A 16,396-nucleotide genomic window follows, 5' to 3' on the forward strand; every position below is an offset into this window, starting at 1 on the left:
TATTGAAACAAAAGTTTGAAAATTTTATATATCGCGGTTGAATTTTCTCGTTCTCATCGCCGACGAAGCAAACTTTGACTCGCGTTTGACTGTAGTTACTCTGAAAAAATTATTTTTCGTTTTAAGAGGAAAGAAACCAGCGCGTTTCTTCCACGTGTAAAATTCTCAGAAGAGAATGTCGCTGTAACGAATTCGTTTTCATTTCGAACATACCGGTATCCCGGAAATGAAACGATTATTGTCATCGTACAGTTTGCGAAAAAAAAAAGAACAATGCGTTTCCTCTCCCGCTGAGCATATAACCTTCTCCCTCTACTCGCGCGCAAACGGCTAACATTGTTCTAGTTTTACGATATCGATACGGTAGTTTAATCGATTTATTTGTCACGCCGCGCCGCGTACGTATAAGCATGACTCCTGAGTCATTTCCAGTAGGACATATGATTCAATATCAAGTACATCCGTACGGCACAGCACGAACCGAGACGAACATTGCACCGTCAGAGATTCACGTGCACCTAAAGCACGTTATTATTAGCGCGTTATTGAGCAGCACACATAAATAGGAGTATTATAAATGGGAACAGTAGGGAGGGATTGTTTCTTCTCCGTGATCTCGCCGTTTTCAGTGAAATTATCTCTCTACCGCTATTGGAAATAATATCGATATCAAAATTTAACTGAGAGAAAAAATTCAACCCCCATTCCATTATAAATCGCGCTTTCTTAATTGCTAAAAATATATTTTCCATAAAATTCTTGTCTGCATCGATAAGACAAGAATAAATCCATGTTTGAACTTTACACAATCGACGATCCGTAAATAATGAGTTACGATCGCGCGCAATCGGTTTATTTTATCTTACTTTTAAGCATATTTTCTTGAATAAATCATTCGTTCTATATGTGTCGGCTGCTCTTTTTACATGTAAAATCGCTATTTTCGTAAAAATCCTTCAGTCGCGTTTTAATCGATATAAATTAAACCTTGATCGTGCTTCTCGAATCGGATTCCGCGTCGTAATCGGATTTAAAGCCGGCTTTTCTCAAAAAGGGATTCCGAATCGCCGCGTCTCGTTGAAACGTACGTTGCCATCGATGCGACGAGAGGCACTTCCAACGTGATTTTAGAGCTTACGGTCATCGGGTGACCTATATTGGCCACAAAGTATTAAAATTTACTATTATCTTAAAGTACCATGCACGCTGTACGTTATAATAATTCAACGATGATTCAGCGTGCTTCTGCATCCTTGTAGGTCGCCGATGTCACGCACGCTAATTTTCGTTACGATTAAAATGCTCGTTAGATATAGGAATTGCAGGTTTCGTCGACGATTAAGTCGGATTCACCCTTTACCCTATACTCGCTCGACGTCATATCGGCATAGTACAAATTCATTCATCGGGAATAATACGGTAGATTTTCCACGCGCCGCGCCCTTTAATCGTGACGTGGGTGACCCTTTCGTTATGACGTAGGCGCGAATTAGTGTCATTGTTCAGATGTGTGGCTCCGTCAGTTTGCACTGCAAACGTGGATTTATACCTCACGAGTATCCGGGAAGGAAAATCTCCCTATCTTTTTCTGAAGTCCGAGGAAAATGTGATTCAGACATTTCTTAAGCTTTGCTCGATATGTGAGATATACTTGGAACGCTCAATTTTTTAAATTAATTTTTTTCTAATCGATTTTCCACATTTTGTCGTTACAGAAGGATGACACAAGTCTACTGGCTCAGTTCTTCTACGCCGACGAGTCTCTGAACGCAGTCGCCTGCGAATTGGACTCCTTCGACGGCCGTCAAGAGCCGGAGAGATGCACGACGCTGGTGAATCAGTTGCGACACTGTCAGGATAAGGTGCTGACGATCTGCAATCAGATAATGGACGATTTGATCCCCGAGAGCCGCGCTAATCGGGACTTCAGGGTGAAATTCCCCGATGACGTGATGCAGGAGAACTTGGCCGGGCAGCTCTGGTTCGGTGCGGAATGTCTGGCGGCCGGTTCCTCGATCATGAATCGGGAGGCCGAGAGCTCGGCCATGAGGCCGTTAGCGAAAGCTCTCACCAAGTCGTTGGAGATCGTCAGAAACTTGTTGAGAGAGCACGCGCTCAAGGGCCACATGAATTTGAAGGTATATTGAACGCATACCTATTAAGTAAAATCCGTCGACTCATTTGAAAGACGAGTTGCAGTCGTTACAGTTTCAATATTCTAAAGTCCTACGGTGCAGGATAAACGAAAGATATTTCTTAGGTCTTTGGGAGGAAGATAATTATCGATTTTATTCACTTGATCCTCTTGTTTGTTGCATATATAGTTTACGATTTGATGAATAATCAGGCGACCATACTATTAATAGTATTTACTTTTTTTAGGCGCAAAATCCTCTCGAGCCGTCTCTGGAGAAGCTTATTGAGTCGTTGAAGATTTTCGACCGGCTGTTTGCCGATTTCGAGCTGTGCTATGTCGGCGCTATGGTTCCGGTCAAATCGACAAAGGAGTACGAGCAACAGGAGCTCGTATGTGTATTGTTTTCAGAGACTCTGCAGCGAGCGCTTGAACGCGGGCTGTTGGACCAAGCAGATGTAGATAACTATGAGCCAGCTTTAATGTTCACTATTCCCCGCCTGGCTATCGTCTCGGGACTTTTGGCACCGCCTGGCGGACCGTTGTGCCTCAATTCGCCTGACACCATAAGCGAAATGTTTAGACCATTTAGAGTAAGGGATTCACTTGAAAATTATTGCTGACCATGATCTAGCGAATTTGTTTAAAAGTGTATCTGTATGATATATAGATGGTATTATAAGTGTACAGAAAACTCGTAACTTTTTCAATTTATAATGCAATGATCAGGATCAGCATTCATTAATCTTTACATTTCGTAGCTAAGTATCTTCTCTTCACTTGCCAAGATGTAAACATACACAATTAATTTTCAGACTCTCCTTCTCAAGATAAGAGAACTATTATGGACGTTAAACAACCGCGAGTTGTACATGTTGGAGAAGTTATTATGCTCGAACGAGGAGCCATCAGGCTCGATTACGCACTCGACGAAATCGACGTGTCAGGACATACCGGATTTGGAAGAATACGTTCATAATTTTTATACCGGTTATCCGAACTGCAAAGAATTTATCGTTGATTTCTATACTGTGACGAGAAATACGGGCAACAACATGGACGAGGTAGCGAGCGATGCGGTTCAATCGTTGGACGAAAGTAGCAGAGGCGATCAGTTACCGAGCAAAAAGCGTGAGCAGGGAAGACATGGACGTAAAACGAAGAGAAGTGCGGAAACTAAGCGTGAAGATTTAAACATATCCTCGGACGAATGTGATAGTAATGTAATATGTGACAGCGCTGAAAAGATGCAGCAGAGTGATGGGGAAAGTGTCGACGAACGAATGCAATACGAACGGGAATTATCTGACGGCGCTTCGCGCGACATTGGGCAATTTCTTCACGACTGTGATTCAGTTTCTAATGATGAGAACGATGTTAGCGCGAGTCCCGACGCGATGATACAGAATGACGTTGAGACATTAGTTGTAGCGGGAACCAGTGCTTCAAATACTATCGAAGACACGCGGAATGAGGAAAGCTTCATTACCTCCGACTTGACTAAAATGTTCGAGGGATACTCCGACAACATGGAGATTCCACAGATGCAGTATTTGTTTAATCAAGTCGCTCATGGAAATACCATTGACAGTGAGGCGCATATATCCGAGAACACTTCATCCGATTCAGACTCTAAAAAACTTATCTCGGAGGCGAATAAAACGCTTTCAAACCTTTTATTAGACTCTAGCGAATGTCCGAACGAGATCTCGGAACAAACAGACTCCGGCATATGTACGGTAATATCGTCCGAGAACACCAGCTTGTATGACAAGAGTCCGGAAGAAAAGAAAACTTTTAGTAACGAAATTCAGCAAGAAGGATGCGGTGTATCGGACGAGGAAGACACGCAGGAGAATACTAGCTATTCTTGCTCTAATATGAACTCGCCAAAGAAAAAGAATCCCGCCATTTCGGAGAACTCGTGTGTTTGCGGCATGAAGAATGTTAGCAAAACATCTACTTCGAATCACTCGATCGAAGTACCCGGTTTGCATTCGAACGGAGACAGAGAATCCACCGGCAAAAACATTCCACAAATATCGTCGAACTTCGATGGCACTAACGAGGAATTCGTTGGCGTTGCGTACGGCAACGGCCAATTGACTCTCTGTGATTCCAATCAATCCACCTTTCAGATAAACTATTCTGAGAATTGGGAAAATCTCAATTTGAATATAGACGCGTCGAGTTCCCGGAAAGAGTTCTGGGATGACTTGAAATGTGAAAACTGCCCGTCCACTTCTCGAAGTATCGAGAAAATCGACAGTAAAATAGAAAGGTACGTGCAGGATAAGGTGAGGAAAACGAGAGACGAAAAGCAACGACGGCGACACCAGCACAAAATGGACCGAAACACGCACAAAACTCATAGTAGACTGGGAGAGAAGAGACACAACCACCTGCAGTTTATGCGGGTGGCCACAAGTACCGAGAGCTCCAGGTCGAATTCCACGGATCGATGCTTGAATGCCCGGTTGACCAGTTTCGGCGCTAGTTTGCATCTTGGTCAAAATACTAGGCAGATGCCGAATTTCGGCAGTCGCAGTCCTCACATAAGTCCGCGACTTCATCACTTTGAGTCACGCGGACAATGCTGTTGCAATCTCAGCACGCATTGCGTGAACAAACACTCCTCGCCACAAAGTAGAAAGTTGCTGGATCATAGAAGATCCCAGTCTGAGCAGATCGCTAGAATGAAGGAAAGAGATGTCGAGAAGAGGGAGAGATACGAACGAGACAAATATGCGCGCATAGAAAGTTGCAAAAGAAAACGTGGAAGCGGAAGTAGTCTAATGAATGACGGATTGGGCCCGAGGACGGACAAGAGCGGCTTGGTGACCGACATTGCAACTACGCCGCAGAACGTGGTTTGTCACGAATATCAAAGTGCAAAAGACAATAACACCCGCAGATCTGCGCGAGCAGTAAGATTGGTCAATGCCTCGACAGTGTCCGGCGTGTCGTATTTAAATTCCCATCAATCTTTAATCTACAAATCCGATGTAGCGTCAAGTTCCAGTTGTTCAAGCTGCTGCGACTCGAGTTCAGAAACCAGCGAGTTTCATAGCGACTGTCAGGACGACGAGGAGATCGCATTGGCGATGCAAGCCGCCGAGATCGCAAATAGAAATCAAATCAGAGCCAAGTTTCGGTAAGAGGATATATTGTTACTTTACTCACACGTACCGTGTAAACGATAACATCATTATACTTGAAGTTTATCGACATATTTAAAAGATATTGATATATTTGCTAAATACTTCAATTTAAAAAAATTTACTAATTTGGATAATTAATTTGAATACGTTTAATATTCAGTCTTTACATCTTTTTTACGTATGTTTTTCCTGTATTTATGAATTTTGTATATTTCTTTATTCTATATATAGATATTATTACATATTCCTATTTTCCATTTTTTTTTGTACATGCATAATATTTTTTTAAATATAATATGTAATCTCTTCTCCCCAAAATAAAATAAAATATTACTATTGTTACATTTCCAGATCCTCGGAAGATCTTGTCCATCGCCTCTTCGTTTGCATAGCAGGTGTGGCAGACCAGTTGCAAACAAACTTTGCATCGGATTTGCGAAACATTTTAAAGTGTGTTTTTCTTATGAATAGCAGTCAGACAGTTGAAGATACCGAAGAATCGAATACTCAGAATTTAGCTTCTGTGGCAAATGCACCACTAGATACGACAGAGACAGAAAGTATTCATGAACGGCAAGAGTCCTTACCAGAATACGAAAATGTAGAGGAAACCACTTCGAACGAACACGACCGAAGTACGGGTATGTTGACTTTTACCCGAATACATTTTTAAAATTTAATCGCGAATATCTATGAACCAAACAATGATTTAGTATTTAATATGTAAAGTATTCTTTCTCTTTCCAAAGGATAAAATTTTCAATCTTAAATTTAATATAACAAAAAAATAAAAAAAAATAAATATATCTCAAATTATTTGTGTATGTACAAATACAAAAATGAAATGTTTTAACTTCAATTTGATGTGAAATACGGTATAATATAATTTATTCTTATTTTAATTTTGTCTAATTCTTGAGCAAAAAATTAGTTGTGGACAGAACTACATTCACAATCTTACTATCTAAGTTTCTCTTAAGTCCTAAGAAATAGATATTTATTATTTGACATGTAATTATATAAGAAATTTATATTAAATATATCATGTCTCTGTTTTTCGTTTATATAGCTTCTCCTGTCACTGAAACGGGAGAGGAATGCGTCGAGAGAGCGCCTGTTTGGGTGCCGGACAACGATGCGCCAAGGTGTATGGCTTGTCAGGCAGGATTCACGGTTGTGCGACGTAGACACCATTGCCGAAATTGTGGTAAAGTGTTCTGTGGTCGTTGCAGCAGCAACAACGTTCCACTGCCTCATTTCGGGCACACAAAACCTGTGAGAGTGTGCAACAGGTGTTTTCTGTATCAAGTGACGCCTTTTACGGTATCTCAAGTCTCGTCCGCCAGATGAATGTTTCCGAAGTGGCTTGTAAATCCGGTTATTTTCTATCGAATTTTTTTCCCTACGCGATACATTTCCTTTCCAATATACAAGATATTCGCGCAAGTTCGACAACCATAATTTTCATAATAAAATAAGTAAATATTCTTGTATCTTATAGGAACACAAGTGTCAAAGTTTCGTTAGAGCATGTAATTATATGATACGCTCATCCGGTGTTGAAAAGTTTAATTCGATAAATTAATTGTTGCTTTATTAGTTATTCAATTAAGAAATTGAAGTAAATTTTTCAAGTATTCGAATATTTACTCCTCTTCTGCTTTTTTTTTATTTCTTAAGATACAAAAAGATACATTGAATATATATCGAAACATCTGGTGACCTTTCGATTTATCCAATTTTCAATGTATAATTTGTAAAAAAGAAAACTGTAGACAGACGCGTTTGTATAATAACGAATAGAGGAATTGGAGGAAAATCGTTGTCATTAAATTACTTATATGCGTTATTTTTACACTTGTATGCACTTAATCAATAAAATTAGATGTATAGACGCTAATTGCTCATATTTTTACACATCATGATTAAATATTTCTCCTAAGGTGTCAATCTAATTTGTAACAACTGTGGCAATGTAATTTGTGTATATGGTGTAAGATTTCTCGTATATTCGTTTCAAAATTTTTTAAAGAAAACTGTCTATACGTATTTAAGCGATTGTATACAAGATAATAATTTTCAAGCACGCTTCTGCACATTATTATTACTCTCTCTATTACTATTTTCATATTATTATTGTCTTTATTATTTACAATTAGTTATTATTATGCCTCATAAATATGATTCTTATCGAGATTTGTTGTTCAAATTATAATAATAATTATTATTATATAGGAGAAGTCAGGGTCGAACGCAGATCCTCGTTCGTAAAGTCAATAGTTTGATTTATTAATCATCTTAGTACATAAATCCGAACGTTTTGGCTCAGATTTGAGCCATCTTCAGCAGTAACGAAAGTTTGTCACGTTCTCCGTGCCAAAAGGCGAGTTTACTGATTCGAATTGTCAGAAACGTAGACCATTTGATCCATATCTGTAATTTATTTAAGTTAATGATACGATATTAAGAAAAAAACTTCAGAAACTTCGGACCAAACGGTCCGAAAAACGTGGGAAACGAAGCCAAGTACAACAAGAATAATCTGCGAGGAGACTTAACGGTCTCGTCGACACGCCACACAACGATGAAATGACAGAAATTGCAGGGGAGAAGTGTGTCATAAGTCAAATCACCGGCGAGGATTATACATAGTGTGTCAAGTAAATAAAATAAAATAACAGATATTCGGTGTACCAATAGTGAAGCGTTCATGAGCATGGATTACAATTTGTTCAAAATCGCAATATATGCGTGATGCAAGAATTCTGTGTCATTTTGTGAATTAATACCATTCTTTTGTAGTTTGATGTGAGTCATTTCAGAGACTAATCTCCTAGATAAATATCTTTTGTTATCTAAAATTTTGACATTCTCCCAATCAAAATCATGATCAAAATTCAATCTATGTTTGGTGATAACCGATTGAGTCGTTGTATTTCTATGAATGTGATTACGGTGTGCTGAGATTCTAGTTTTCAGTTGTCTCATCGTCTGGCCCACGTATGACGCGTCACAATTTTTACAAGATATTTTGTATACTACATTTTTATTAAATTGAATTAGAAGGATATCTTTCTGTACTTTAATAAATTTCTTAAGTTTAAAATAAGATTGTGCAATCTTGTTTTAATTGGCCAGTTGGGTCGAAAATAAAACGACTTATTTTGAATTATTTGCTGGCGACGGAAATTGTTTTGTTTTCTTAAGTTTGTTCAAACTATAAAAAGACAAGTTGACATTTTGTTTTTTAACCCTTTTAAATTCTTCAGAAATACCCGGAACATATGGAACCGTGAACCAAGTACGTCGTTCCTCTTCGTTCGTGGGTGAAGGTTCATTTTGTTTGCGAGTACATTTGTTAAGTAACGATTTTATTCTAGTATCAATTGTATTAAAGATAAATGCCAACGGGTAGTCATTCTCCAGAAGAATATCTATTATGAACTTAATGTTCTTAGAATGGTATCTCGGATGGGAAAGTAAGAAGGCCCTATCCACCATGCCCATGATCGTGCCTCTTTTCTGAGAGACAGGGTGCTGCGACAGGAAATTAAGCCGGCCTAAGAACGTTGGTTTGTGAAACCAATCGAATTCTAATGTGTTCTCATTTTTAATAATTGTTAAGTCTAAAAAATTCAGCTTATCACCCCCCACCTCAATTGTGAACTGAAGTCTAGGGTGATAAGAATTAAATAAATGCAAAATAGTGTCAAGAGCGTAAAAAGGTACCGCTATGGCTATGTCATCTACATATCTAAAATAAAACGGTAAAATAAACGTAAGTTGTCGCAGCACACTACATGCTTTTCAAATCCTGCATTACCATGTCTGCAGCGATGGGAGAAAACGGAGAGCCCATGGGAGAACCAAATTTTTGTTTATAAATCAATTTGTCAAAACAAAAGTAAGTTGAATTTAATATTAATTTAACTGCTTTAATAAATTCATCCTTTGGTATGTTGCAATTTTTAGAAATGTGTGACCATCTTATTGGAAATGCTTTCTAAGACTAAATCTGTAGGCATGTTCGTGAATAGAGAGATCACATCTAAGGAAATCAGTACGTAATCATTATTCAAGTGTGTTCCATTTAATTATTTGGCTAATTCGAAACTATTATCAATATGATTGTCAGGTTTAGGAATACTTTCACAGAGATAATCTTGTGCAGAAAAAAGGCTAATGCATATGTAGGGCTGTCAATGGAAGAAATAATAATTCTAAAAGGATGACCTGTTTTATGAATCATTGGTAATCCATAAGTTCTCGGAAGAATACCATCAGTGCATAATAATTGTTTGTATTTATAGTCTGAAATGTATTTTTGATTTTTCCATCTCACAACTGTATCCCTAATTTTTCTTGTGAGCGTTAGTGTTGGGTCTTTATTAATTTTTGTGTATGTGATTGTGTCCGATAACATATCTGTGATTCTTTGTCTATAAAGTTCTTTATCCAATGCTACCGTGCTATTGCCTTTGTCGGCTCTAGTAAAAATAATATTAGGATTACTATCCAGATAGCACAGTTGATCTTTATGAATTCATAAAGATCAGATTCAGATTTTTTTTAATTCATAAAGATCAGCTGTGCTATCTGGGTATTTATAAATACTTTTGTGGCTTTAACGAGATTAGAAATTTCCGAATGGAGAGGGAATTTCGGAGAAAAAGAAAGAAGGTTGTTAATGACTGGAATGAAGCGGTTCTTAATGCTCAAGATCTTATCTATGTGTAAGCCTTTCGTGTTACTTTCTGTGCTTTTTATAAATTCGATAATAGTCTTTTTTATGTTGTTAATGGGTAAAGATGTCATTTCATCGTTGTGTGGCGTGTCGACGAGACCGTTAAGTCTCCTCGCAGATTATTCTTGTTGTACTTGGCTTCGTTTCCCACGTTTTTCGAACTATTTGGTGAGTTTCTGAAGTTTTTTTTTCTTAATATCGTATCATTAACTTAAATAAATTACAGATATGAATCAATTGGTCTACGTTTCTGACAATTCGAATCAGTAAACTCGCCTTTTGGCACGGAGAACGTGTGAAAAACTTTCGTTACTGCTGAAGATGGCTCAAATCTGAGCCGAAACGTTCGGATTTATGTACTAAGATGATTAATAAATCAGACTATTGACTTTACGCACAAGGATCTGCGTTCGACCCTGACGGCTCTGATTTCTCCTATATTTGAATTTCGAGGGTCCTCATATTAATTTATTTAATAATTATTAATTTCTTATAGTTATATTATTGTGCAGAAGCTTATTACAAAATAGAGATTTATTTCTGTCAGAGATGTGTGTGATAAAACCTTACTCGCGTTCTGTATTTTAAAATGAAAAAAAAAGACGATTAATACAGATACATCATTAAGTTATCGATATATGTATTTATAGCAACCGCAAGTGTAAATAATATATTCTTGGTACAGGTCATAAACTTATGATATAACTTATAAATATAATTCAAAATTATTAAAGAAAGCGTGGAGCCACACATATTTAAAAGGATTTGAACCTAGGTAAAATATTAGTTTCAAAGTTTTAAATCAGCGGACAAGTGATGAATAGCATTGTTACATCGCTATTGTCTCAATATGAAGATTCATTTCTTTCGAAATATCTCAATTTCTCGTTATAACAACCAAGAGATCGCACTCAAAACTTATGCATTTTCGACACGCTTAGGTTGACAATCGACAATTGATTCTCCATGGAAGAGGTTTCCTCGTGTAAGACTTACAACATCACTTTCGAAGCGTCAAATTATATATAGTGTATATACACCTGTGTAATGTATAATGTGTACTTGTATGGGAATGCGTATGCATCACGTTCAAACGAATAACGATAAAAAACGATAGAACGAAAATTCCGCGTTTAATAGTTGCGTCACGCCGTAACTTATTACCGCGAGATAGAATTTCTAAACGTCTACTGCCCGTTGAAGTGTTTTGGAGTATATACACAGGTGCGTTAGCACACACCACCAGCTCCTGTGCCAAATTTACGACAATAAGTTACCTCTTTCTTATATCTCACACGAATTTGGTTCCTATTGGAAAACTCGTATAAGATACTTCCGATTACTATGAAACATTGCGTTACGTTATAGGTTTCAGGAATGCGAGTTTTATTCATGATAGACGGTCATTCAGCGTCATACGTGCGCTCGATTGATAAAAAGAGCGGTTGAATGTGTACAGATCTTTCGCTCATTGACGTTTCATGAATTTTGTCGCAATTAATAGATTTATGTCGTTACCAATTTTGTTTCTAGTTATGTTTTATTATAAGGAAACGTCTCAATTTTCACAAGATGTGAGACAAAAGATATCAATCATGATCAATTTTAGCAACAGCTTTTCTCATGTTTTCGTTCTAATAAATTTTCGTTCTTCAAATTTTCATATTTAATGAATCTCAATTTGTTGTTACGTCAATATCTAAAAGTCGATACAAATTCAAACTTGTGGTTTATTAATTAATAGCAATTTGGGACACAATATTTAATTAAAAAAGAGTTTAATGAGTACAATTATGTAGAGACGATTGTATAAATTGAATGGTAAGTCGATTTGTTGCGGTTAACATCACTTAAAGCAAGGGTGTTAATTGAAGCCGACATATATCAATTAATCTGATCATTTAGACACATAATTAAGATTATCGATTTTCATACGTACGTGTATCGTATATTAATGTTGTCTTCTAAAATAATGAATAGTGATATCACTCGGCGCGATCAGATTTGGAAATCGTTATGTATTATAATCGTGTGTGCGTATCTATTGTAAACAACAGATAGGACTTTTTACTATTCGAAGAAAGAGAAATATTGTACAATGTCTACGGAACAGTGCTTGTAAGTCGTGAGAAAGTTAGTAAGGAAGAGACAAAGAAAAGAACTTATTTCTGTAAGGAGCACATCGAGTAGGAGGTAAATCCTTAGATTACAGTGTTTACACGGAGAGTTATTTTTTACACGTAATCAATGCCTTGCTAGAATATCGTGCTTTCAATTTCGAATGCGACGAAGAAAGCCTCCGGCTAAAAAAAGGCTAGCGATTAAGCGCGACATCGCTGCTTAAGCATCTCCCTTATGTAATGTGTGAATCATTTTGGTGATCAGGTTCTTCCCCTGTGCCTAAATTATATTACAGGCACCGAACTATATTAATAGTGGAACGCTCCGACGCGCTCGAAATGTGATCTGAGAGAGATAGCTCTAATTTGAAAAAATCTCATGTGTCTCTCTCCCTCTCTCCTTTCCCTTTTCTTTTCTTTCTCAGAAAAATACAGTCCAATAAACTTATTTGACGTTCTTCAAAAGGACATAGTAATAAAGTACTAAACCTAGAGCAATATAATGGCAGCAGATTCAATTAGAAATTGCTATAGATATAGCAGTGCTTTATATCCGCATTAAACTTGTGTTTTTTTTCTTTTTTTTTAGTAGGGTTTGCTGCTGCAATTTAACAGTAAAGTATTTAATTAAATTAATTAGTGATATGGCTCACTGCGCTAACTAAACTTTCGATAAGAATGTGCAAGATTTCCACTGAATAAAAAATGAAAGAAAAGAATAGAACTTTCTTTTTTCTTGCATATGATTGGTATATATGTATGCATATATTGATATATATTGGTATATATAGATATAAGAAATTGCTTAAGGAACTAAAGAGTTGAAAGAAAGTTTTAAAAAGCAAGGCACTGCGTCCCGACTAGGGGCGAATATCCATTAAAGAAGAAGAAAAAGAAATAGAAAACTATCTTTTATAACAAATCTAATTCTCTCACTCGTTCTCTCTCTTTCTCGGTGTAAAACACTTCGTGCGATGCTTATATAGAAAGGAGAATTCCAGTATTACCATAGTTCAGTGATCGCAGAGTAGCCTGTGAGTATAAATTAAACGAAAAAGATAGAAGCGTGTAAAAAAAAAAGAAAAAGGAAAAATAGATATGTAAAATATTGAAGAGATGAAACGAAATATAGAGTGGATCAAAAGTCACGATGTCGCGAATAAATTTAACTAAAAAGAAGCTTTATTGTATTTATATATGTGCGAAATAAAAATAAATTTTTTTTTTTACTTTTTTAAATATGTAAATAATTCCAACGGCACTTTTTATTTATATCAATTGATTTAACAATGTTTCAAGTACATCTGGAAACTTTTTCAAGCTAATCGCAATCGTCAATTTAAAATGGTGGACGATCAAAGTGTGTGTAGGGTCAGATTGACTCAGAGTGTTCTCCGTGAATGAAAAAATAGGTGTGTTCTCGGAGGGTTAACAATAGTTTGTTGATTAGCTGCAATCTCGTTTCTCTTTCGATATGGTGATTTTGGTCCACCCGATACGTCGAGGGGCTTACGATTTGCCAATTAATTAAGAATTTTCCATTACAAGGCAACAAAATGTACCCCTCTGAATTATTTTTGTATTATTTGCCTAAGTGGTACGTATAAAAAGGTATTCTTCATCAAACTCGCGTTTGTCGATAGATCGTCTTGATAAAGGCACATGATCGTTCGCCGGAGAAACAATCGGTAACAACGTGTAACCAATGATAAAAATGATATTATTAATTACTATTGACCATAGTACTTGACACTGAATTCACTTCGATCGATATCGGAAGACTAACGATACATGATGTTATGTCACGTGTGATTTTTGAAGGAATGGAGAAATACTTGTAGACAAATGCAATTTATAGATGGATGTGTATATGCGTGTGTGTATGTATATGTGCGTGCAAGTAACAACTATAATTCGCAATATTACATCATGAGACGAAATGTCTCTTTAATATTTGAATGCACTGTGGTTTCGGTAATGGATGTATTCAAACACGAATATAAATAAAGTTTGTTAATTAAAATGTTTCTCTTATTACCTTTACGTTAGGCGATTTACTTTGCACAGTATATCATATTTCAATTTTTAAAATATTTATCTTGTAAAACAATGCGTTTTTAATCGTATATATTATGTTAAAATCTTATTTTATATTGATCTCTGTCGATTAAATTTTTAAGCGCCGATCGCAAACATATTTATAAATAATTAAGTAAACTAAAAGATAGTAGCAAATTTTTGAAATAATATTTAAATATGTATGTTATGTTTTTATTATTTAAAGTTTACAATCAAAATTATTATTTTTAATCAAACTTTCTCACTTAGATTATTATTTATTGTAGCAACTAGTAAGTTTAATCAGATTTATAACACAGATAACTATGTCAAAAACAAAATGGTCCATTCTAGGCCATATAACATTTTTTACGATAATCTCCAAAATAATACGTACGGCAAAAATAATGCACCACATACACGCACACACACACGCACGCACGCACACGCACACGCACACGCACACGCACACGCACACACACACACACACACACACATCATTCACAGACAATAGAAAAAAATTACTTACAGAATTATAAAGCTAAACACAAATATACACAAAACTATAGAATAATGAAAAAAATAAATAAATATAACAACAAAAGCATAAAAAATACGTCAAACTTACGAAAAAATCTTACAAGGGGACCTTCAGGCTAACGGATTTTTTTTTTGTACTTACTGTACTTGAGAATCATCACCCGGACATCAATTTCCTAAAGCATTAAGGCGCGCTTTTCAGAAAAACTCGAGAAAATTGACTTTGAAGAATTCCAAGCGCGCTATGTACACAGAATTGTAATTTTAATGTAAAATTTATCAAATCTATGCTAATTAACAGATATTTAATTATCGTTTTCAATGAAAAACTTACATTTTCTTATTTTGAATTGCCACTCGCTTGAAAAATCGTACTTTGTATTCAAGTAATTTTGAAATTTGAATACTTATAATAAATTAAAATTTTGGTACAAAAATAAAAAACGTCAGGTAGGAAATAAAACACTTTTATATTTTTTAAAATTGCGAGAAAATACAGCGCAAAAATGATATTCATAAAAATATTGTTTAATTTTTAAAAGTGAATTATATAATATGAAATATATAGTATATAAAATATATTGTATACAGTCGTTTTACACGTCAATATTGCACGAACCAGGATGATATTCATCGTAAAAGCAAGGGAAACAGTTAGTTTCACGGCATCTAGCACACCGTACGAACGCAGATATTTTACAAGCGCAAGGTTTTTTTAAAATTTCTATTAGAAAACATACTTCATTGACGTTCATAAAAATGTCTCTGTCATCACAAAGGTTTGAAACGAACCACGCGTATCGAATCATGTTCTTAAAGATTGGAGAGAACAGCTGGTGATGTACAATAGATTTAATTTTAATGCAATCTTTATGATTCGATACGCGTGGTTTGCTTGTGGATAATTTATTTTCTTTTATGTCCTATTACTTCTTCAATCACTCCTTGTATAAATATTGGATCAACGTTTGAAGTTCAAATGGTATATGGATATGGATGTGAACCGCCTTACAGACAAACGTGATGGAGACAGTGAAGAAAACGAAGAAAACGAAGAAATAGATATATATGTATTGCATAAATCATACACATAAAATGCTAAATCATATTACAAATTAAATACTTATTGCTTTATAAAAGCATAATATATAGACTATATATTATGCTTCTGTATAATACGAGTAGAGTAATACGTGATAATATATATATATATATATATATATATATATATATATATATATATATATATATATATATATATTACGCTCTCTCTTAGAAATATACTATATTAATACAGTGTTATACTTTATATATATTAATTTAAGGCTCCTGGATGGTCACCGCGGCTATATTGAATTCTTACTATCGAGGCGAGGAAAACACCCCATTTTGTCGTGCATGCCATTTTCAAATAAAAAGACATTTCAATAAAACATCACTATAGATCATTTCAGAACACTTTCGAAATTGACCAAAAACTATCTTTTTTCTTCGACAATAAACAAACAGCCATAAAACGAAGCCTAAACGGGAAAACAGCCGTTTAAGTAACGACTATCGAAAGGAGGTGAAAACGTTCCTTCCGCATGCAAATCTTACTTTTCGGTCAATTTTACGATTTTCACGAATACGTTAAACG

General features: G+C 35.8%; 1 protein-coding gene across 1 annotated transcript in view; it reads left to right on the forward strand.

The window, feature by feature from the left end:
• The window catches only part of LOC112460668 (lateral signaling target protein 2 homolog), an 18,109-nt gene extending 9,727 nt beyond the window's left edge, over positions 1-8,382 (forward strand). The window contains exons 2-6 of the mRNA XM_025025463.1: positions 1,716-2,138; positions 2,383-2,727; positions 2,950-5,288; positions 5,647-5,936; positions 6,365-8,382. Of these exons, the coding sequence (XP_024881231.1) occupies positions 1,716-2,138; positions 2,383-2,727; positions 2,950-5,288; positions 5,647-5,936; positions 6,365-6,645 (3,678 nt within the window). The 3' untranslated portion in view covers positions 6,646-8,382. The remainder of the gene's footprint in view (positions 1-1,715; positions 2,139-2,382; positions 2,728-2,949; positions 5,289-5,646; positions 5,937-6,364) is intronic.
• The last annotated feature ends 8,014 nt before the right edge of the window (positions 8,383-16,396 follow it).

Source organism: Temnothorax curvispinosus, unplaced genomic scaffold, assembly GCF_003070985.1.
Source record: "Temnothorax curvispinosus isolate PA1 unplaced genomic scaffold, ASM307098v1 QBEX01010700.1, whole genome shotgun sequence".
Taxonomy (NCBI): Eukaryota; Metazoa; Arthropoda; class Insecta; order Hymenoptera; family Formicidae; genus Temnothorax; species Temnothorax curvispinosus.